Raw genomic sequence first — 22,067 nt, 5'->3', positions numbered from 1 at the left:
CCACCCAGCACAGACTGGCTAGTGTCCCTTGTACCCTTGAAGGTCAGGGGCATGAGGCAGGTCCTCCGAGGAAGCAGAGAGGTCAAGGCTGCCCTCCCAGCCTCAGGAGCTGATTACGACAAACGCTGTTCATGTTTCTGGTACAGAAAGAGATGCTCTAACTGCTGTTACTGCCCATGTCTCTTGCTGGGTGATGCTCTGAGCGAGTAATAGGCGGACTCACTGGATGGATGAGGTAAGTCTTTTTAAACCCACACCTCCCCGCCTAACAGAGACCAGTAACCACTTCTGCCATTGCTGCTTTGAGACAAGGTTTCACTATGTAGCCTGGGCTGGCCTAGAATTCCCTAAGTAGACCAGGCTGCCCTCAAACTCATAGAGATCCTCCTGCCTCTGCCTCCTGGGTGCTGGAATTAAAGGTGTGGGCCATGATGCCTAGCTTAGTAATTATGTCTTATTGCTGACTGTTTCGGGGCAGGGTACAGTGAAGAGTAGTCTACACAGGGAGAATTCCTACAGTTGAATCCTTCAAACCTACAAGACCCGATATCCCCTTTATATTACAAATACTCTGTTGTAATACTTTACTAGCTAGAAACATAGAAATCCATAGAAAATGGATTCTATAATATATAATTTAAAAATATATAGCTCCATAACTTAAATATATAGAAAAGGGGCTTGGATATGGCTCCATGGTGTACACAAGGCCTTAAGTTGTATCCCTAGAACTTCATAAAAAGCAGAAAGCTGGTCCAGGCCTGGTGATGCAGGATGGTTATCCACTCTACCTAGGAGGCTGAGGCAGGACTTCAGGGCCTGCCTGGCCTGGAGTGAGTTCAAGGCCAACCTGGGCAGCTCAGTGAGATTCTATCTCAAAAATAAAACGTAAGAAGTCTGGAGATGCAGCTCTGTGTAGATCACTTGCCAAGCATCTAGAAATCCTGAGTTCCATCTTCCCAGTGTCACAGACTAAAACAAAAAGAAACCACAAATAAGAAATAAGAGAGAAGAAAGAGACCTAAGCATAGACATGAACAGATGCCAGGCAGTGGTGGCGCACGCCTTTAATCACAGCACTTGGGAGGCAGAGGCAGGTGGGTCTCTGAGTTTGAGACCAGCCTGGTCTACAAAACGAGTTCCAGGACAGCCAGAGCTATACAGAGAAACCCAGTCTCAAAACCAAAACCAAAACCAAAACCAAACCAAAACAAAAAATGTGAACAGATAATGTTAAACACAAACCACACTGACAACCTCTAGGAACCAGAGCTCAGAGCTGACCCTGGTGACTCTGTTCCACAAAAATGTCAAAGATACTTAACAGCTCACCTGGCATAGTAGAGCACATTGGGAATGTCAGCACTCAGGGGCTGAGGCAGGAGGATGACCAAAGGTCTGAATCTACCCGCAATACAGAGTGTGACATTGTCCCAAAAATCCAAGGACCAGGGATGCAGCTTGATGGTAGGGTGCCTGTGAGCATGTGACGTCTGGTGACCAGATAGCCCACTCTCTCCTCGATTCATCTGGTCATTGTGTTCCTGAACTTGTCAATTTTATTAAAACCATGCCCCAACACACTGTGCTTACATAGAGAGTCAAGGGAGTTTTAAAAGTTGGGAGAAACTTAGACAATAATTTTCTCTTCTTTCTGTTTTGAGACAGGGTCCCATGTAGCCCAGACTGGCCTTCAACTCCCAATTCCTCTTGTGTGTTGAGGTTATAGGTAAGTAGTGCCCCATTCCCAGATGAAGTTTCTTCATTTTGGGGTCTGATCCATGTACCACAGAAGCTTAACATACCTGACCCCTCTGTGTTTTTAAGTCAATCTTCTGACAGACAACTCATTGCATGTGTACATTTGTAGGGTGATACGATATTCTGTGGTGTGCGAATGATGTGGTGTGATGAAGTCAACTAATAACTTATCCATTGCCCCGTGACGTCAGGGCTGCAGTGAGACGTGTGAAGCGTGCTGCCCTGGCTGTTTAATCTGGCTGCCCTGCCGTGCTGTGACTGTCAAGACTGTTCCTGCCGTCCGGCTCATCCTGTGCACCTGGCCCAAACCTGCATCTCTCACCCCATTCCACTCTGCTTCCTCCCAGCCACCACACAAGACTGTACTTCTGAACTTGACCACACGTTTACACAAGCACACATGCGCGCGCGCACACACACACACACACACACACACACACACACACACACCCCTCCTAAATAAGACTATAGATTATTTGTCTGTGTCTGAATGATGATAATGATGATGATTTAGTATAATGTCTTTCAGGTGCATTTGTGTTTTTATAGATTTCTTCCATTTTAGAGCAGAGAAATAAGCCATGTGTGTGAAGGGGTGTGTGTGTGTGTGTGTGTGTGTGTGTGTGTGTGTGTGTGTGTGTGATTCCATGTGTCTGTTGTGAAGCGTGTTGCAGTGGGCATGAGTGTGGCTGTCCTTTTGGCATAATGATGCTCTTTTTTGGGCATATACCCAGGAGAGGAATGCCGGGTCATTAGGTAGTCCCCTGTCATTTTCCAGGATGACTGCATTGATTTACATTCTCACGAACGGTGTGCAAGGAATCCCTTTCTCTACATTCTCACGAATGCTTACTTACGTCTTTTGTTCGTAGCCATCATTCTGCTGTGTGAGGTGACCTCTCTCTGTGATTTTAATTTGGCAAGGCTGAGCATTTTCTGTTGATCTGGAGGCTATTTGCATGGTTTGAAAATTGAGTCCTTGGCCTCCTTTAAAAATTGCATGACAGTTTTCTTGTCATGAGTTACCCCCTACCACATTAAAGATAAGCAATGCCTCTAATTATTGGGGCCACCAAAGACAGCTCTGTGAATTTTCTCATGTCCCTCGTTGGTGGAACCACTCTACTTGAGAGTCACTGGCCTGGGTAGAAAGATGCTCTGTATTAAGTCTTGTCGGAGTCTGGATTCAGAAGGGCAGTTTCATGATGTGCTGTTTTATGGAGCTTTAATCTGTTTCAAAATTCTTATTTGGGAGCTTTTGTTGGAACACATGAGTACAATATTCCATGCTGTCTTGAGAACACTCAAGCACCAGGTAATGATGTTCCCTGTGCCAGCTTTGTGAACATACCCACTGGGGTGGTGAATATTGTCATCTCAGCAGTTTCTAGGAGACTAAACTCTGGGTGTGTCTGTAAGGGAGTTTCTGGATTGGGTTTAACTGGGGTAGAAAGACCCCCTTGAGCCATAGGCAACACCATGCATGGGCTGGGCCCTATTCTGGATAAAAGGAGAAAGGGAGAAAGGAGCACCAGCAGTCATCTCTCTGGGCTTCCTTCTTCAGATGCCATGCGACAAATGGCCTCCTACTCAGCTGCCATGCCCACCCCACCGTGATAGACTCCTCTCTCAAACCGTAACAGAGGCAAGTCCTTCCCTCTCTGTTGGCTCTTGCTGGGTGTTTGTCACTGCAGCCAGAGAAGGCACAGATACACCTGCCTTTGCAAACATTCTCCTGCGACATTCTGCTTCCTCAGGGCTCCGTGCCAGTCTGGGCCCGCCACGCTCAACCTGGCAGTCTCCTTGGAAGCCTTCACTCTTTGTAAACCACAGAAGGGTTTGCTTTTGAGTATAGTGGCCTCAGCGGCATGGTTTGTTCCCTTTGGTCAAATTTGTAGTAGGTAAAAATCACCAATTGCTACAAGACCATACTGAAACATTAAATTTAAAACAATCCCCCCAAATGTCACTTTGTGGCCTCAGAGGAAAAGCCTATGACATATCAGCTGATAAAATTTATTCACTGCTATTCTTCATTGGTAAAGGACTGACTTAAGTCTTTGGAGTAAGTGGACCATCCTCGTTCAAAAAACACAGCACGAAGGAGAATTCTCGCAAACAGCACCTTTTGTGTGAGGCCTTCTTTGCTCAGACTGGTTCACCAGGCTTTGCAGCCCTGGCCAGTTGACTGACGGTACCTGCTGCCCCCTAGTGTAAGATTGCTGGCTACTGCAGGCACTGAGTTCTTGAATCACCCAGGGAGCCTTACTAACAATAAGATAGGAAATGAAGGAAATAATAAAAATAATTGAGACACTTGCAATGTATTATTCTTTCAGAATGAGTGCTTCATCTTTCATTCTAAAAGACGTGATGTGATCAGAAGGCACAATACTGAAGGAGGAAGCTAAGCTAGTCACACACCTGTAAAACAAGAATCCATGTTAACAGGGATGGGTGCCTCATTTTCAGACCTGGAGGAGTCTTCACTAGATGACTACGCCAGGCCCTGAGGAGGAGATAACTGTCAGGGTTATGTGAGCAGCAGAGTCAGTTAGACCCTGGTGTCATTCGCAACCCAGCTTTATCCTTCTTATTTTCTTTTGCCATTTTCATGGGTGTGCATGTGGGTGTGCTATACATGTGTTTGTATGTGTGTGCATTTGCACCCTTGTATATGTATGTGTGTATTTGTTGTGGACATGTGTGTGTGTGAGTTCTCATGTGTGTTCATATGTGTGTGCATGTGTACATGTGTGCACAGGAAGTTCCTGTCCAGGTCCAACATTCTCTCAGGGCGATTAAGTAAAAATAGACTTGGGGTACAGATTCAGAATAAAGAAAAAACAAGATGGCAACATGCTGGATACAGTAAGGGCTTTTGAACATATGTAAATTGAAATTAGAATATTTATATCCATAGCAGAACTTCTCCCAATATGATTCTTGATGCAAATTAAAATAATGTTTAAGTGAAATTTAGAGCATGAAGACAAATATTAAAACTTTAAGATAGTAGGAATCTGTGGGTAATCATGTTCCTGGACTTATGGAGCTGTGCCCCAACAAGCCAGGATCAGCTGTTAGTTTTCAGTGAGGCAATTGAAACAGTCAAGTAATTGTGAGAAGCAGAAAAAGGAGATGTAGCCAATGTCGCCACACCAGAGACATTACATGGTTCCCTACCCCAAGCCTGCCTTCAGGGTCTTGATTTGAGTTTCGAACAGAGGAGTTTTGAACAGAAGAGCAGGGTTGTGCACATACGTGCGGCTCTGGTCAGGGTGAGGTGCTGCCGCCGCCGCCGCCGCCGCCGACCATCATTCTCTTTTCTGCAAGGCAGTCTAACCAACTGTGAATCTTTTTTTTTTTTCTGAAAAGTTTCTCCTCTGGTTGGCCCAGGGTAGGCTTTCTCTTCTCCTAGCTTGAGAATCCTGGGGGGAGTTCTAATTTCTTGGGGTCCACTGTTTCAGTAGTCCAGTAGCCAAAGCAGGGGGCACAAGTGTGTCTTTAGAGTAACTTCAGCCCTACCAGGATGGCTACAAATACAGCTAGTACTTAGAGCCTGAGCACTGGTTCCATGAAGACTGAAGGAAACACAACCGTGGGGACTTCCAGGTCCAAACAGCCTTCCTGCAGAGGGCACCAGATGACCAGGCAGTGACACCCTGTGGCCCTACATTGGGACGTCCTGGGAAGGAGCTCTAACTGACTGGACTCAACTGTGGCGGCTGAAGATCAAGGAGGGACTTGTCTGTCTGTCTCTCCCTGCAGGCTCCATGCAGACAAAGCCCCAGCTCTCTACACACACTCTCTGTGTGACAGCCATCTGGAGCTTCCAGGGTTCACAGAGGGCGAGGGGAAGCCGCCAGGAGTGTACAGACTCTGGGTTGTGGTAAACAGAACAAATAAGGACAATCACAACGGAGTAAGCTAGTACCTGGCAGTTTGCATTGATGCTGTTAGGAGGCAGAGAAGAGGAAACTAAGACTTTTATTTGGACAAGAATATTTATTCTTCTTAATTTATGTTAGAGGTGCTGCACTCAGATTCTATCTCCTACATATCTGGGGCAAAGACGGAAGCCCAAATTAGGAATGAGAGCTGATTCTGAAGTGAGTCTACAGAGAAATACAGACTCACCCATCTCCAACCTGAGTGTCTGTGTCCAACATTTATGTCAGATATGCAGTAGGTAAAGAGAGGTCAGAACCTTGAATATGCTGGCTCCTGGTCCTCCCCGTGAGGCAAGGCCATGGGGTCACAGGCTGAGCAGGACCTTGTGTAGACAAGCAGGCTGCTTGCAAGTAGGTGAGGTCAGTGAGGCTGGAGAAGTAGCAGGCATGTGGGTAGAAAGGGCCCAGTCTGCTCATCTCTGTTACCCTTCTTGCATCCTCTTCCACTGAACTATCACCAGGAGACTGAAGATGGGGGAGAGAGAAGCCACATGGAGTGCTCTGTGGAACCATTGAGAACACACATTCTTTTTCAAGTGCTCTGACCCGGGCCAGGGCTCGCTTCCTCATTTGTAGCAGACAGCTCTGATCCATCTGTCTTTTAATACAACTTAGATCTCTCAGAGGTCATGTATAACCAGCGCCTGGAAACAGGGAGGCAAGCAGCGTGAAGCCTGCCCTGTGCGGATGTGACAGAGCACAGAAGAGGAGAGGGCACACTGCTGCAGATGATGGGTGAGTGTGGCCCGAAGCAGGGAGGGAGGGCATCAGTACTTTTTAGGAAGTTAGTGGGTATGGTGATATTTTATTTGTACTGAAATGTGATTTTATTTGTCTGTTAATAAATAAAGTTGCCTGGGGGTCAGAGCTAATAGGAAGAGATAGCAGAAGCTGGGTGGTGGTGGTGGTGGTGGTGGTGGTGGTGGTGGTGGTGGTGCATGCCTTTAATCCCAGCACTTGGGAGGCAGAGCTAGGCAGATCTCTGTGTGTTCAAGGATACAGCCAGCATGGATTAAACACACACCTTTAATCTCAATACCAACCATAAAAGACCTGGAGGTCTCTTTAGATGGGCAGTGATGAGGAGGTCATGTGGTTGGGTTTACAACCAGTGAGAAGGCAGAATAGAAAGTCAATAAAAAGCACAAACACACAGGAAGTAGGTCTCTTGGGGAGAGGTAGGACAGCAGCGGCAGTGAAGGGTAAGGTCTTTAATCTCAGCTCTTAGCTATTGCTTTGACCTCTTGGCTTTTAACTTTGTATTGGCTCTGTGTTTCTTATTTGATAAGATGGTTACATCCACAAGTAGGGTCGGCATAGACATTGAGGACTTAGTGTCCACTCCTTGCAAGGTGGCCCATTGGGAGTGACAGGCAGCTTCCTGACCAGGTGACCCTGCAGGGTGATGTGAGGGCAGACTAGGGGATGTTCCATCCAGCTGCAGCCTGGCTCCCTTCCTCAACAGATGAGGTATTGACCCTTCTCCAGTCAGGCTACTGGTCTGTTCCGTTCCCTGGCTGCTGCTCATCTGTAACTCCGGCAGCTGTCATCCATGTAGCCCCTGTCCTTCAGCTTCATGTTTTTATCCCCCTCTTCTGTTTCTCTTACACATAAACCATGGGATGCTGTGTAGCTAGAGTTTTCCTGCCTTGCCCACAGTCAGGACAAATCTCTGTCACCCGCCAGTCCCACAGCCGCTCAGACCCAACCAAGTAAACACAGAGACTTATATTGCTTACAAACTGTATGGCCGTGGCAGGCTTCTTGCTAACTGTACTTATAGCTTAAAGTAACGCATTTCCATAAATCTATACCTTGCCACGTGGCTCGTGGCTTACCAGCATCTTCACATGCTGCTTGTCCTGGCAGTGGCTGGCAGTGTCTCCTTCTGCCTTCCTGTTCTTTTATTTCTCCTCTGTTAGTCCCGCCTATACTTCCTGCCTAGCCACGACCAATCAGGTTTTATTTATTGACCAATCAGAGCAACTTGACATACAGACCATCCCCCAGCACAGCCAAGTGCAGACCATCTCAGACACCTGCACTCAGGCCCATGGTCCTAATCATCCTCTATGCAAACCTGCTGAGTAACGCCACAAGGAACCCAAGAAGGGCTCCCACAGGACATACATTAACATCCCACAGCAATGCTGGGTCTGGAAAAGACAGAAACAAGCTAGGCATGCTGGCACACACCTGTAATCCCAGCACTTAGGAGGCAGAGGCAGGAGGATTGCTGTGAGTTTGAGGCCAGCATGGGATTCATAGTAAGTTCCACTCTGGGCTACAGAGTGAAACCTTGCATAAATAATATAAATAAATTTTAAAATACATTATCTTAACTCTTCATTTAAGAAAAGTAGAAACCAAGGCCCAGAGAAAATCATTGCCAGTGTGTTGTTGTGCCGTGCTTTAGAACAAAGTATTAGAACCTGGGTCTCTAGACTCTTACACTTTTTAATTGAAATTTTACATCTTCACCTCGTTATTCTCCTATTTCCCCATGAACCTCTCCTTCCAACAAGCCCTGTTTTCGTGTCCTCAGAAGCACTGGCTATTCTTCCAGAGGGCCAGGTTCTGTTCCCAGCACCCACATGGCAGCTCACAACCATCCATAACTCCTGTTCCAGGGGATCTAGCACCCTCTCTCTCTGGCCTCTGTGGGCACGAGGCACACACATGCGTACATACATTCAGGCACAACACTTACATACATAAAATTAAAAGAAAGTTTAAATTGGCTGCCTTATTAAATCTGTTTCATAAGAGCCATAAGACATTAGCAGTAATTTTCTCTGGGCCTCAGTTTCTACTTTTATTAAATGGAGAGTTAAGATTACCTGTCTTTCTATCAATCTCTATCTATCTAATCTATCATCTATCAGTCCATCCATCCATCCATCCATCCATCCATCCATCCATGCATCCATCCATCCATCCATGAATCCATGCATTCAGGGTCTCCCTCCATAGCCCAGAGAGTCCTGGAACTTACAACAAAGCCCACGCTAACCCCAAACTGAGCAATCCTCCCATGCTATATTGTAACGACCAGCTGCCAACAGACTGCTTTCTGCAAAACACATTTTCTTTCCTAAAAATTATTCTTACATTTGTTTATTTTGTATGGGGGCAAGAGGGCACATGCCATGGCACACATGTAGAAGTCCAATTCCTGGGATCAAATGCAGGTTGTCCAGCTTGGTAACACATGCCTTTACGTGTAACTTTGCCATCCCTAAAACAGATTCTGGAGAACATGCCCAGCCTTCCATCTGAAGCCCCACTCACATCACTCAGAGAGGCACCACGATCTCTTGCTTAGGAGAGTTGCTTGCTCCAATTGAGCCTCTGTTGATTTCCTAGTACCTAGTGGGTGTTCTGTAGCGCCCTTCTAATACATAAGGCCCACAGCTCCTTCCTTAGCTCACCCACCTTTGGTCAGTTCTAGGCTTCTTATATGATATCTTGTTACATGACTCTTTAGTGACTCCACATTGGCAGCCAGAAGGATCTTCCTTACATATGTCATTTTCATGCTTGAAGTGTCAATGACCATCAGGATACAGCCTGAATTTGTTACTTAGAGAAGGGTTTATTTGGACCCAAGCTCACAGTTTGAGGGGCTGTAGTTTATCACTGTGGGGAGGGCATGTGGTGAGTGGCTCTGTGGCAGTGGGAGCATGCAGCAGATGAATGCTGCAATCTCAGTGGACCAAGAAGCACAAGGAAGTCATCGGGCTGCACTGTACCCTCCAGGCTCAACCCCAATGCCCATTTCCTCCAGCGAGGCTTGAAGTCCCAAAGGTTTTACAACCTTCTAAAACAGGACCAAGTGTCCTAACACATGGACCTGTGGGTGCATTTCATATCCAAACTCCTTACATGGCCACCATGGCCCTTCATGACCATGATGCCTGTCCACCCTCTATTCCCTCCTGCCCATCGCTGTCTAGCCACAGCTGCTTGGGCCTCCATAGTTCTACCCCCAGCCTGTGCCAGATGCCCTTCTGCTTCCTGTTACCTTCTCAGGCATCCTCTAGTGCTTGGGCTGCTGGGGAAGCCCTTCCACCATGGTTCCATGGCGCTCTACCCTTACCCCTTTAATTGAGCTTACCATATGGAGTGAGGTTTTCACTCATGAGATGGTGCTCTCCTTGAGGTGGGGAAGTCATGTCAGGTTCAGTCCGGTCTGGCCATAGTAGGGCTCATTCATTAAATACTCCACTGGCACCTAAGGTGCCCTGCATGAAGAGCATAAACAGCCAGGGAGGAATTGTGTTGACACTGTTCTTGTTCGGCCATTAGCACGTGCTTTAGAGGGGACAGGGTAGATCATTAAAAGTCTAAAGCCTCCTAACTAGGAGACAGAATTCTTCAAATAAGTTTTCTCATTTCTCTTTGCTTTTATAACACAATATTACTCATGCATATTTTCTTAACCTAGGTTTAGCCTCTACTCTTTATAAAATATTCCTACAAAGAGGGATGGATATACTTGCACATTGGAGATGGGTAAGATGTAGATGCTGTCCTCTGTGGGCTCCAGCAATGTTTCCACGGACACAGGAAAGTGCTCTGGGTCCTGGAAGACCTGAATTCCAAAGTGGCCAGCTACTTATTCACTGTGGCTCCTAAGTAGTTTCTAGGGTGACTGTGACAAGAGCCTTTACTCAGGCTGCAACGCCCCCCCCCCCCATGGGCACTGCAGGGTTCATGTTCAAGTCTAAAGCTTCACAGCTTTTAAGAAATCTGGGAATAGACTGGCAAGTGTCTTATTTACATGTTTGAAATGGAGGGGGGGCATTAGTTTCTTATAAGTTCTACTTTAATAAAACAGCTACCTTCTCCTTCTTCCTCCTCCTCTTCCTCCTTTCTTCTTCCTCTTCTTCTTCCTCCTCCTGTGGTATTGTATTCCCCCAAATATTGTACATGCTAATAAACTTATCTGGGGTCAGAGACAGAGCAGCCACAATATTAAACATAAAGGATAGGCAGTGGTAGCACATGCCTTTAATCCTAGCATTCCAGAGGCAGAAATTCATGTGTTCAAGGATACAGCCAGGCATGGTGACTCATCATGCCTTTAATCTCAGAAAGCAAGCCTTTAATCCCAGGGAGTGGTGGTAGAAAGCAGAAAGGTATATAAGGCGTGAGGACCAGAAACTAGAAGCTTTTGGCTGGTTAAGCATTTGGCTGGTTAAGCATTTGGCTGGTTAAGCTTTCAGGCTTTCGAGCAGTAGTTCAGCTGAGATCCATTCAGATGAGGACTCAGAGGCTTCCAGTCTGAGGAAGCAAGACCAGCTGAGGAATTGGCGAGGTGAGATAGCTGTGGCTTGTTCTGCATCTATCAGCATTCACCCCAATACCTGGCCTCAGGTTTGATTTTATTAATAAGACTCTTTAAGATTCATGCTACATCCTCCTCCTCCTCATCTTCTTCTTTGTGTGTGTGTGTGTGTGTTGCACACACGTGTGCACATCCATCACCATCTTAGGTGTGAGGCAGGGTCTCCTGCTGAACCTGGAACTTCCCATTTCTGCTTGGTTGGTTGGCTGGATGGGGGGGGGCTGTCTTTGATCCTTAGCACTGTACTGATGTGTGCAGTGTCACTGGGTGCTGAGGAGCTGAACTCAGTCTCGCGCATGCAGCATGTACTTTACTACTGAGCCGTCTCCCCAGCCTGGCTGCTACCTTCTGAGCAAAAGATAGTTCTTCAGGCTAACACTGCATTTAGAAAAAAAAGGTCATTTTTTGTTTTAATCACTGATGTGCAGACCTACTTTCTTTGCCATCTTTCAAAAGAAACAAAATCATATCTTAAAGTATTAAGTATATAAGAAATAAAACAACAACTGGACTGCCCCAATGAATCTTGAAAATTTATTATTTGGGAGAATATCAGATATTGATCTTTTGCTTTATAGCTCATGATAATAATCAGAAAATATACATTTTGAAATGAAGTCAAAAGAAAATAATTACATATAATACATATTACAGATTTCTTATTTATACATCAGCAAAGCAGTACTAAAAGCATATTTATGGCTCACAGTCAGCAAACATGGACACTTTCTGTCTAAAGCTGTAGGGACTCAAATCCTTCTAGGTCAGTGACAGACACTGAGGAATACACTGAAGGGCTATTACCATGTCTGGCTGTAAACCTGTATTTTTCACTCTTTCCCCTCCCCCCATATATATGCATATATTTATTGCCTTTTAGAGTTCTGCTGGTTTAATAGTATGCTAAATAGCCATCTGCAGCCATTTGGTTTCTAAAAATATATAAAATGCCCAGGAAGGAGCTCCCGCAGCTACGCGGCAGCCACTGACCTGGCGTCCAAGGTGCACTGGGAAATGTGAAGCAGCGTAACTAAATAAATACTGATGGGCTGAGTTCCTGACACACTAACAGCCTTCTCCTGGAACTTAAAAACACCAGAGCAGACAGTATGAACATGCAACTTAAAAACACTGACATGATACAAAAGGAATACTTATGAGCTGGCTTCACCACAGTAGCAACTAATCAAGACAGGCTTGTGTTAGAGAGGGATGCAGAGTGCCATTCAATATCTATTATAAATTAAGGCCTAATCTGTCGAAGGCAATGTCCAACGCTAACTGCCTGTCCCTGTCCATGCCTGAAATCAGGTGTTTGTCCTTGTCCATCCGCTAAAGTCCTAATTTGGAAAGGTACTCCCTGACATACGAGTTGTTTCTGAAGACCTCTTTGCTCTTACAAACGAAGCTGTGTCAGCAGAGGGCTGCACTTTATCTTGGCTCTGGGAGCAGTGCTGACCTATTGGTCTACGCCACCACACTCCATATCTCATACCACGAGCTGTGGCTTTACTGTACAGACCAGGCTGGAAATAGCTCTCTCTTAGAACTGATTTCAACTATAGGAGCTCCTGAACTGCCCATCGATAACTAACTGGGCATTCACAGGTCAACCAACACCAACTGAAGCCTCATACATAAAATACTCACTGTTCACTGAGACAAAAAAGGAACATTAACAGCCAAAATATAAAGGAAATGAAAAAATAAAACACACACACACACACAAACTGAGGTAACCCACTGTGGGTGATTCTCTGAGAATGAGGATGCTCTGGAGGTCAAACAGACCAGTGATATTCAAATTAGTCACTGGTAAGAATAAAACTTGCAATATATTTAATACCTGTAGAAAAACTGCATAATATAACCTGCAGTACTGATTAAAAAGACACAAAAATTTGTGATCTAATTTACTATTCAGAACCTGGATATTTATTTCCCCATATGCAAAATGTTACATTTGGTATGTTTTGAGTCCGATTGCCCGCACCCCTCTGAGATGTGGCCAAAGACAGGGCTCTTAAGCCGATTCATTTGTAGTCACAATTGGTAAAAACAGTCACAAGAGACTAAAATATTTTCAGATGTTTCTACAGAAATTAGTTGTTTTCCCTAGCTAAAAAAGATTTAGAAAATATTTGACAGTGGTGTGCTTGTGGAAGTCCTGTTAACTGGTGACAAAGCACAGATGCTCAGCCTGTTTGTGAACTCACGTGGTCACACCCCACCCATCTGGGAGGCAGTGGTGTCTGTGTAATTAGGCCCATGGAGAGGAGCTGGCAGCTTCAGAGTTCTGAGGTTGTTACAGATGTTAACTGTGACACAGTGCCAGGACTGCAGGGGGCTGGTGGGACATGCCACCTGTTTTAGAGTTCCTAGTTAAACCCGGCAGTTCACAACACCCCCCCACCCCCCCCACCCCCCACCCCCACCCCCGTGAGCTGTGTGCACTGTGCGGCCCTGCCAGGTATGCCAAGGAATCTGCAGGTCCTTGCTTTTTTGAGACAGGGTCTCATACTAGACCCCATGCTATTCTAGAACTTGTTGTGGAACTTAGGATAGCCTGGGTCTTGTGACAATTCTCCTGCCTCAGTCTCCTGAGTGCTGGGATTATAGTCATGAACCACCATGCCCAGCTCTGTCTCTAATTAGTCATCGTAGAGTTTAACACACCTGTGGTTAACATTTGGCTTTAAATCGAAGACAATCCATTTGTACAATGTTTTTCTTTGTGATCAAGGTTTAATTTAGCTGATCAATGACTCAGGATAGGAGAGTCTGAGAATAAGGCATGTACTGGGCATATGGAGTCACCACTGTCACAAAGAGCTACACATTACTTTGAATTATCATTTTTAAATGTACAGAGATAGGAAACAATTGTTACAGATCTGGAGCAGATGTGCACAGGCCGAGCTTCCTTCTCCAGTTACCTGCAAAGCAGTAATGGCAAGACCGACTCAGGAGTGCAGAGAAAGCACTTCAGTTGAGGTCCACCGTTCGTTTATGTGGAGAGGGAACACGCATGGCTTTTGGTTCTTGAGAAGCATCTATTATTTCACAGCCACTCTTACGTCTTCTCTGTGGAAACCTAAATAAAGCAGCATTGTCTGCTTCATTACACATTCGTTAAACAAGTAAGTCGGATGACTCCAACACCCGAGCTGCCTTCAGTGTTATCAGGCATTGCCATATTAGTCCACTCCTATTGATCCTGTGTAAGTACAGCAGAGAATGTATTCTCTTTAGAATTGGAAGCTGCTTTCGGTTTCAGATGTAAGTCTTAGTTACATTGTGCCAAATGTGCTCAGAGAGAATGTAAACAGCTGCAAGGCATCTGACAGCATGTCTAAATATTACCTGTGAATGTAGCTAAGTCACTGCTCATGAGAAAAGTATTGACTTTTTTTTTTTTTGGCTTAATACACAAAATGATATAAATATAAATGGAGACTAATATCCTATAAAGTCAAACTTAAAAATAAAAACATACTCTGAATTTAACTTTATTTCCTTGGTAAAAACAAAAACAAAAAAAAAAAAACCTCAACTGCGGTGTTCTCTACTTTGGACTCCGTGACTAGAGCAAACACACAGTCCATGTTTTAAATCACGGCATGCATGGCATGACTACAGAGGAGGTGGGTTGTTCTGGAATATATCACATGACTCCCAAAGTACAGCAACCCGATCCTCAGAGCTCTCTCCATGGGAGGCAGTAAGGCAGGAAGACCCAGAGTGTGTCAGGAAACCATGGACAGCCGTTAGCTGGCTGCTGGCAGTCTATGACCACAAACATTTTACATGAACAATTTACCCCATTAAAGTGTTTCTGTGATGTTATGTGGTAATTTATGTTTGGAAATACTGTAAAGAAACCCTTAACTTCCAGACCAGAAAGAAAGCTGTATTACCTCACTTCAGCAAGGGTGAGGGGAGAGGCTCAGCATTAGTGCAGTGGTTCCGCTGGAGTCAGTCTGGATGGGGAAGCGGCCTGCGAGGCTGTTCAGCTAGGCCAGAGCAAAGCTCGGATGGAGTCTGCCAACATGCACAGTCAGAATCCCACAATATTTAACATAATTAAGTCACAGGGTAAGGATTAATAAAATATTAAACAGCAACATTCATACATCAATCGGTTACATGGAATAAATTAAACTAAACAGTTACATAACTTTACTCTTAATTCAGGGTTTATTCATGTATAAACATAGATTAATACTTTCCTAATGTTCTCAGAACACTACAAATAAAAAAACGAAGGCTTTGCATTTCAGCTGCTGGACAACATGTCAATACTGCGAAGTGTGAACAGGCTCCGTGGTCAGCATCAGTGCACAGGCTCCAAGTGGTCTGCAATCAGGAGGGTATAGTGGCTTGGGAACAGACCCTCTGTCCAGTTGGCACAAACTGAAAGATTTTATTGTCCTTGGTACCTTGGCTGGATCCTTCCCCTGAAGACAATGTTATACATAGATGCCTTCAGGATTAAATCCAGAAGAGATGGGGTTCTGCAGAATACGAAGATTACTGGGGAGCTGCCGTGATGAACCAGGTCGCTTCAGGGACCCAGACTGGAATGGCGCCTCTAAACAGGAAACAGACAGTCATCCGGTGAATTGGCTAACCAGAAAATTCATTAACTTCCTGCCCCAAAAAACTAGAGAGAGAAGACTATACTGGTAACTGCAGCTGGAGGTTGGGGAAGGAGAGGACAGAGCTCTGGGAAGGAGGAGAGGGCAGGGCTCTGGGAAGGAGGAGAAGGCAGGTGCTCTGGGAAGGAGGAGAAGACAGGTGCTCTGGGAAGGAGGAGAGGGCAGAGCTCTGGGAAGGAGGAGAGAACAGGTGCTCTGGGAAGGAGGAGAGGGCAGAGCTCTGGGAAGGAGGAGAGGACAGGTGCTCTGGGAAGGAGGAGAGGGCAGGGCTCTGGGAAGGAGGAGAAGGCAGGTGCTCTGGGAAGGAGGAGAAGACAGGTGCTCTGGGAAGGAGGAGAGGGCAGAGCTCTGGGAAGGAGGAGAGGGCAGGGCTCTGGGAAGGAGGAGAGGACAGGGCTCTGGGAAGGAGGAGAGGACAGGTGCTCTGGGAAGGAGGAGAGGACAGGGCTCTGGGAAGGAGGAGAGGGCAGGGCTCTAGGAAGGAGGAGAGGGCAGGGCTCTGGGAAGGAGGAGAGGACAGGTGCTCTGGGAAGGAGGAGAGGACAGGGCTCTGGGAAGGAGGAGAGGGCAGGGCTCTGGGAAGGAGGAGAGGACAGGGCTCTAGGAAGGAGGAGAGGGCAGGGCTCTAGGAAGGAGGAGAGGACAGGTGCTCTGGGAAGGAGGAGAGGGCAGAGCTCTGGGAAGGAGGAGAGGACAGGTGCTCTGGGAAGGAGAGGGCAGAGCTCTGGGAAGGAGGAGAGGGCAGGGCTCTGGGAAGGAGGAGAGGGCAGGGCTCTGGGAAGGAGGAGAGGACAGGTGCTCTGGGAAGGAGGAGAGGGCAGAGCTCTGGGAAGGAGGAGAGGGCAGAGCTCTGGGAAGGAGGAGAGGACAGGTGCTCTGGGAAGGAGGAGAGGGCAGGGCTCTGGCCATGAACCAGTTCCCAAAGACCAGAGGGCTTTACCCTGCTGCTTCTCCCGGTTGCTGAGGCCACAGCACACAGACAGGAAGTTTCAACTACAGAACAGGTGAGTGACAACGACTCAGGAGAGGAGGGGAATTGGGAGAAGCTAGGATGCAAATTAACATGGCCCACATTCATATTTATATTTATACTTTGGTTAGCATTTAAAAATAAACAATATGACCATCCAAGTAAACAGATTCCCCAAATGTTACTGATGTCTTCAGAAACAAGAAGGATGCCACTGTGGGTGACATCAGGGCGGAGGGGAGGCCTTACCTGTCTCTATGTCTGCCTGGGAGGCCTCTATCTCCGTGGGCTCAGCTGGCAGCACTGTGACCTTTGTCCCTGTCTGCTGGATGAACTGCTGCAGATTGACTTGACGGAGCTCTTTGGTCAACTGCTCCAGCTCCTGCTCCCTGTCCTGGTTGGAAGACACCAGCTATTCGGTAACTGGGCTGTGCGCATGGGCTGCCTTTGGGACAGACCACTGCGATGGGGTGATAGGGGGTGGGAGATGGGGCCTGCTTCCAGAACTCCCTGACACACTTGGTTTGTGCGGACACAGTGGCCTAAGAGGGTACTGGCCATCCTTAGACATGATGCTTCCCTTCTGGATGTTGCCATGTACTTATAAATAAATGTGTGGTCTGAATGTGTCATCAAAAGGTACGAGTTTCTATAGACCTCAGCGCTGCAACAATCTTGCTGATCTTGTCACAAATTCCCCTCTTAGATACTTTATAACCTACTGCAAATGAATTTGGTTCATAAGTTAGAGTTCTTAGTTTTGATAAGATGTTGGAGTTGAATCTACTAATATTTATTTTATAACATGAGGAAAGCAGGATTCTCATGAAATTCTCAGTCTAAGGTTCTTACATCTACCACAGACAGGCCTGAGCTACAGAGCCCTCTCTAGGTCCTTGACTTACACTTGCCCTTACACAGATGAGGTGCCCTGCTCACGGAGGTGCCCTTACCTGTAAGCGCTTGGTAGCCTGCCCCAGAGACCTCTCTACAGCTCTAATGCCGTTCTCCAGCCTCAGGCTCTGCTGCCCTTGCAGGTCCATCTCACCCTTGACCTTCTCAATCTTTCCTTTCACCTCCTCCTCGTTGACTTGGGCCTCCTGAACTTCCCGGTGCAGCTTCTCCGCTTCGAGACCACTTTCCATAGAGTGGATCTGTGCCAGGTAGTCCTTCAGCTTGCTGTCACAGTCTGTGACTTTCTGCCGTATCTCCTCGAGCTGGTCCTGGAGCTGCTTCTCATTTTCTTGTTCTATCTGTAGTTCATTTTCCCAAAACTCCTCCTCCTCGATCTCCACATCATTCCTTTTGATCTTTTGCTCCAGACGGACAATTTCCTCTTCCAGGCTGGAATTGTATTTTTGCTCCCAGAATCGTATCTCTAGTTCACTGGACTCCAGCTGCTGCTCAATGGCCTGCAGCTTATCTGTCTGCAGCCGGATCAGCCTCCTCAGCTCCTCTGCTGTGGTTCTGCAGTTACTCAGCACCTTCTGCCTAAACTCAGTTTCTTTACCTTTTCCAAAAATGTCCATCAGCCCTTTGGCACCTCCTGTGAACGTCAGGGACTTCCTTTTAGGTTCTCTTCTCTTGATTGACTTGTCTACCTGAGGCCGCAGTTTGGCTAAGGGGGGCAAGCTCTGTCGGTACAAAGTTCTTTCAGGAATCCGGGCCACACTGTCTGAGGTGGGGCGCTCACTGAGGGATGGCCCAGTCCGACGCAAGATGAGCTGTACGTCACTAGCATACTGCCCCCACTTGTTTAAGGATATGATGGGGTTTTCATGCGGTGCCAAGTGCCTCTCAGTATCTCTCCATTTCTCTATGAGGGTGTACCTTCCAGTTCGACCTAGACAGAAAAGATCAGAGCGCACTGTCACAGTGGGACATGTAATGATAAATAATGCAACAGACAATAACTTGTGACAACTGTTCTTGGGCAGCATCAGAAGAGAGTCCAGGTCCTCTGACAGTTTGATGAAACACAAGATCTCTGAAGCTGTGCGAGCATGCTGCTCAGATACGAATGGTGAGTATCCTCTGACTTGTTAGAAATTCCACTCTGTATTTCCCCTGACTAAGAATTTTATACTCTGGTCAAATATCTAAGTGTTCAGAACTTCTGGGGAAAGACTGAACAAAGAAAAACATTGGGAATACTTCCCCCACGGCAAAGAAGGGAGGGTCCCAGAAGTTAACCAGAGCTTCTAAAGTGGCACAGATTGTCACTGTGTAGTGGAGAACCTGCCCCAGCTCACTGCAGTGCCTGGGCCTTGGGGCTCCCTGAGTGCTTGGCTGGCCTACAGCTGAAGTTGCCCAGTAAAGATGACCCTTCCAAACGGATTCCTGTGAAAAGGGGAGTCTGAAGAGAAGTTTGGTTTAATCTTAATAATAATAGTTTCAAAGGTTCTTCTTTAAAAAAAAAAAAAAAGCAAAATTTAGATTTTACTCTTAGAGACAAAACAGTAAAATCATTTAAATAAAAAAATATGCTTTACCTGCTAATTACAGAATTGAAATAAACTTTCAAAAGACAATATAAGGTCAGAAAGAGGGCTGAGTGGGTAAAAATGATTGTCACCAAGTCCAGTGATCCCTGGGACACACATTGAAACACTGGGAAACAGTGGAAACAACTGATTCCTGAGAATTTTTTTTTTCTGGCCTCCACATGTGAGCTTTGGTATATTTCTGCCCCCATCCAAATAAATATAATGCAAAAAAAAAAAAAAAAGACAGTGTAATGTTATAGGTGTGAAAACATTTCATAAACCTTTTCATTTAAGGTGGGTGCTACTTTGAGTTTGTTAAACATGTGCCTCAGGGGCTGAGAATAGACACAGGCCGATAAACATGAGCACCTAAGCTCAGAGCCCAGAACGCACAAAAAACGTCAGGGACAACAGGTCACACCTGTGATCCCTGTGGGATATGGGGCAGTGAGACTGTCTCAAACAAAAAGGTACATGCAGGTAACACACACGCACGCATATCTGCAACATGTACAAAGAAAGCGATTATCAGTAGTCACTGTCCTATAAAGAAACTCTGCCATCTAGCAATCAGCGCGGCATAGGAAACAACAGCAGGAGCTGCTGACAGACAGTAGTATTTTCTCCATTACTGGATCATTACGTGGGCATCTGGATGTGTGGATATGAACTCCCCCAGCAATTCAGAAGCAGAACGTAAGAATGCCTAAACTGACATGGCCTGAATGTCTACAGTTTGTCTACCCATCCAGTTATCTATGGCACTGACAGTCTAAGGTGTATGTTTAATAAATGTGACTAAATAAACAAACAAATAAATAAATAAATAAATGCAAATAAGACACGGATTATAGTATTAAATAGTCTCATGGCAGACAGGAAGCAGCTGCGGGGTCACCAGTGGAGTCACTCCTCAGATGAGCTCTGCATTCAATTAAGTATTTATGATACAAAAGAAAAGGCTTTTTCAGCCAAATTTGAAATTATACCATACAACATCTACATTCAAGTTTCAGCTTCTCAAAGCAGGCCTTGAATTGAGTTATTGAGAAAGGAAAAATAGGGAAGTCAGTTTAGTTAAAACATTTGTTCACAGGTTAAGTACATTCTTCATTCTAAACGAAGAAACACACATCCGGTGCGTAGGACATGTTTTCTCCATGGAACTCTCTGCAGATATGTGGTTAGCACACAAAAAGATGCAGCTGTGGTACCTGCTCAGGTAGTCTGACCTTTGTAGACTTTTTTCTAGGCACACTGGTGTGTGCCTATTACCCTGCACTTGAATGGCCAGACAGGAGGGTTGTCACAGGTCAAGGCCAGCCTGGTCTACACAGTGAGACCTCCTCTTTAAAAACTTCTCGTGGGACTCCTAACAGTGGAGCAGGGGCTATCTCTGACTTTTGCTGGTTTTTGGAACCCTGCTCCTCATACTAGGTCACCTTGCCAAGCCTTAATACAGGGCGAGGTGCTTAGCCTGATATGCCATGTTTTGTTCATAACCATGCGAGGCCTGCCCTTTTCTGAATAGAAGTGGAGGAGAAGAGGATGGGGGTGCAGAGGGGAAATTGGGGAGGGACTGAGAGGAGAAGAGGGAGGGGAAACTATGGTCAGGATGTAAAATAAAGGAAAAAAAACAAACAATATCACACACATACATATGCACACACTCACACTGACACAGAAATTACTTTAAAAAAAAAACCACCATTCATGGAAAATTTTGAGTTGATGTCTTAATCTTCACTGAATCCTGACTTGTTTCAATCCAACAGATCATGAGAGGTTCTTAAAAGAAATACTGAATATGTTGGCAGAAAAGGAAATGCTCTAACTTCCCCTTCCACAAGCACAGTCTTTCACAAGTGAAAGGTGTTTCCCTGCTGGAGTCCAGCACTTCCAGCACTGCATTCACACAGTGCAGCACAGATATGCTTGAGAACAAAGTCCCTCAGTCAGCGTTTAGCAGACCTGCCACAGTGCAAGCGTGCTGACAACAGGTGGCCTATCTCAATCCCGCACTGACCTGATGCTGCCTCTGATATAAACTGTTGATGAGGAGCTGGGACAATGAGGAACTGAGCACCTAGCAAGGTGCAGGATGCAATTTCCTCTTAATCGTGTTTACTAAATAGCAGATTTATAATGCAAATAGAAACTATGAACATTACTCGGTTTAGGAAGAGAGAGGTTTATGCCCTCATTGTGTTCCAAAAAAACCCTAAAGTAACTAATAAGCATGTATAAACTCTGATAAAATCCCTCCCTCCCCCTCCTTCTGCACCCCATGCACTCCTATTACCTGGATGTTCTGCATGGGCATCTTAGGCCAAGAACTACAGCTGAACCCTCTGAAACTGTGAACCAAATACCCTCTAGTTTAACTTTCAGGTGTTTTTATAAAGATGCTGAGATGCCAACTCAGGCACACAGCATCACCACACCCCACAAGTGCCAAGTACCTTCTTTTTTAAAAATTTTTTTTTGACTTGACATATTTGACTTACCTATAGCTTGGGCTAAGGCTATTACAACCTCCTGGCAAGTTGTGACTTCAGTGACACCACAAACAATCCTCTGAACTCCATCCACCCATACTTTAAGTTCCATGGTGCACTTGCCGGTTACCCAGAGGCCCTGGCAGTGGTCATCAGGATTTCAGGTCATGGCTCTGGCTTTGGAAACACAGAGAAGGCAGAATCTGCATTAGCATACAAAAAAAAAGAGAGAGAGAGAGAGAGAGAGAGAGAGAGAGAGAGAGAGAGAGAGAGAGAGAGAGAGAGAAAGAAAAAAACCATCGTTTTTTAAATAAAGAAAACTTCCCCTATATTATGTGAATCGTAGCATGACACCCAGTATCCCACTGGGGTCAAGTCCAGGCCTCTGCAG

General features: G+C 45.9%; 1 protein-coding gene across 3 annotated transcripts in view; it reads right to left on the bottom strand.

Moving 5' to 3' along the window:
* Positions 1 to 11,584: 11,584 nt before the first annotated feature.
* Positions 11,585 to 22,067, bottom strand: part of Rassf8 (Ras association domain family member 8) — a 78,927-nt gene continuing 68,444 nt past the window's right edge. For all 3 annotated transcript variants that reach the window (XM_006986624.4, XM_042274336.2, XM_042274335.2), the window contains exons 2-5: positions 21,686 to 21,853; positions 17,646 to 18,535; positions 16,942 to 17,086; positions 11,585 to 15,655 (exon numbers count right to left, since the gene is read on the bottom strand). In XM_006986624.4, coding sequence (XP_006986686.1) covers positions 15,534 to 15,655; positions 16,942 to 17,086; positions 17,646 to 18,535; positions 21,686 to 21,788 — 1,260 coding nt within the window. In that variant the 5' untranslated portion in view covers positions 21,789 to 21,853 and the 3' untranslated portion in view covers positions 11,585 to 15,533. The remainder of the gene's footprint in view (positions 15,656 to 16,941; positions 17,087 to 17,645; positions 18,536 to 21,685; positions 21,854 to 22,067) is intronic.

The sequence above is a fragment of the Peromyscus maniculatus genome, chromosome 3 (assembly GCF_049852395.1).
Source record: "Peromyscus maniculatus bairdii isolate BWxNUB_F1_BW_parent chromosome 3, HU_Pman_BW_mat_3.1, whole genome shotgun sequence".
Taxonomy (NCBI): domain Eukaryota; kingdom Metazoa; phylum Chordata; class Mammalia; order Rodentia; family Cricetidae; genus Peromyscus; species Peromyscus maniculatus.
The sequence above is the reverse complement of the archived record's forward strand: the minus strand, read 5'-3'. Positions and strand labels throughout refer to the sequence as shown.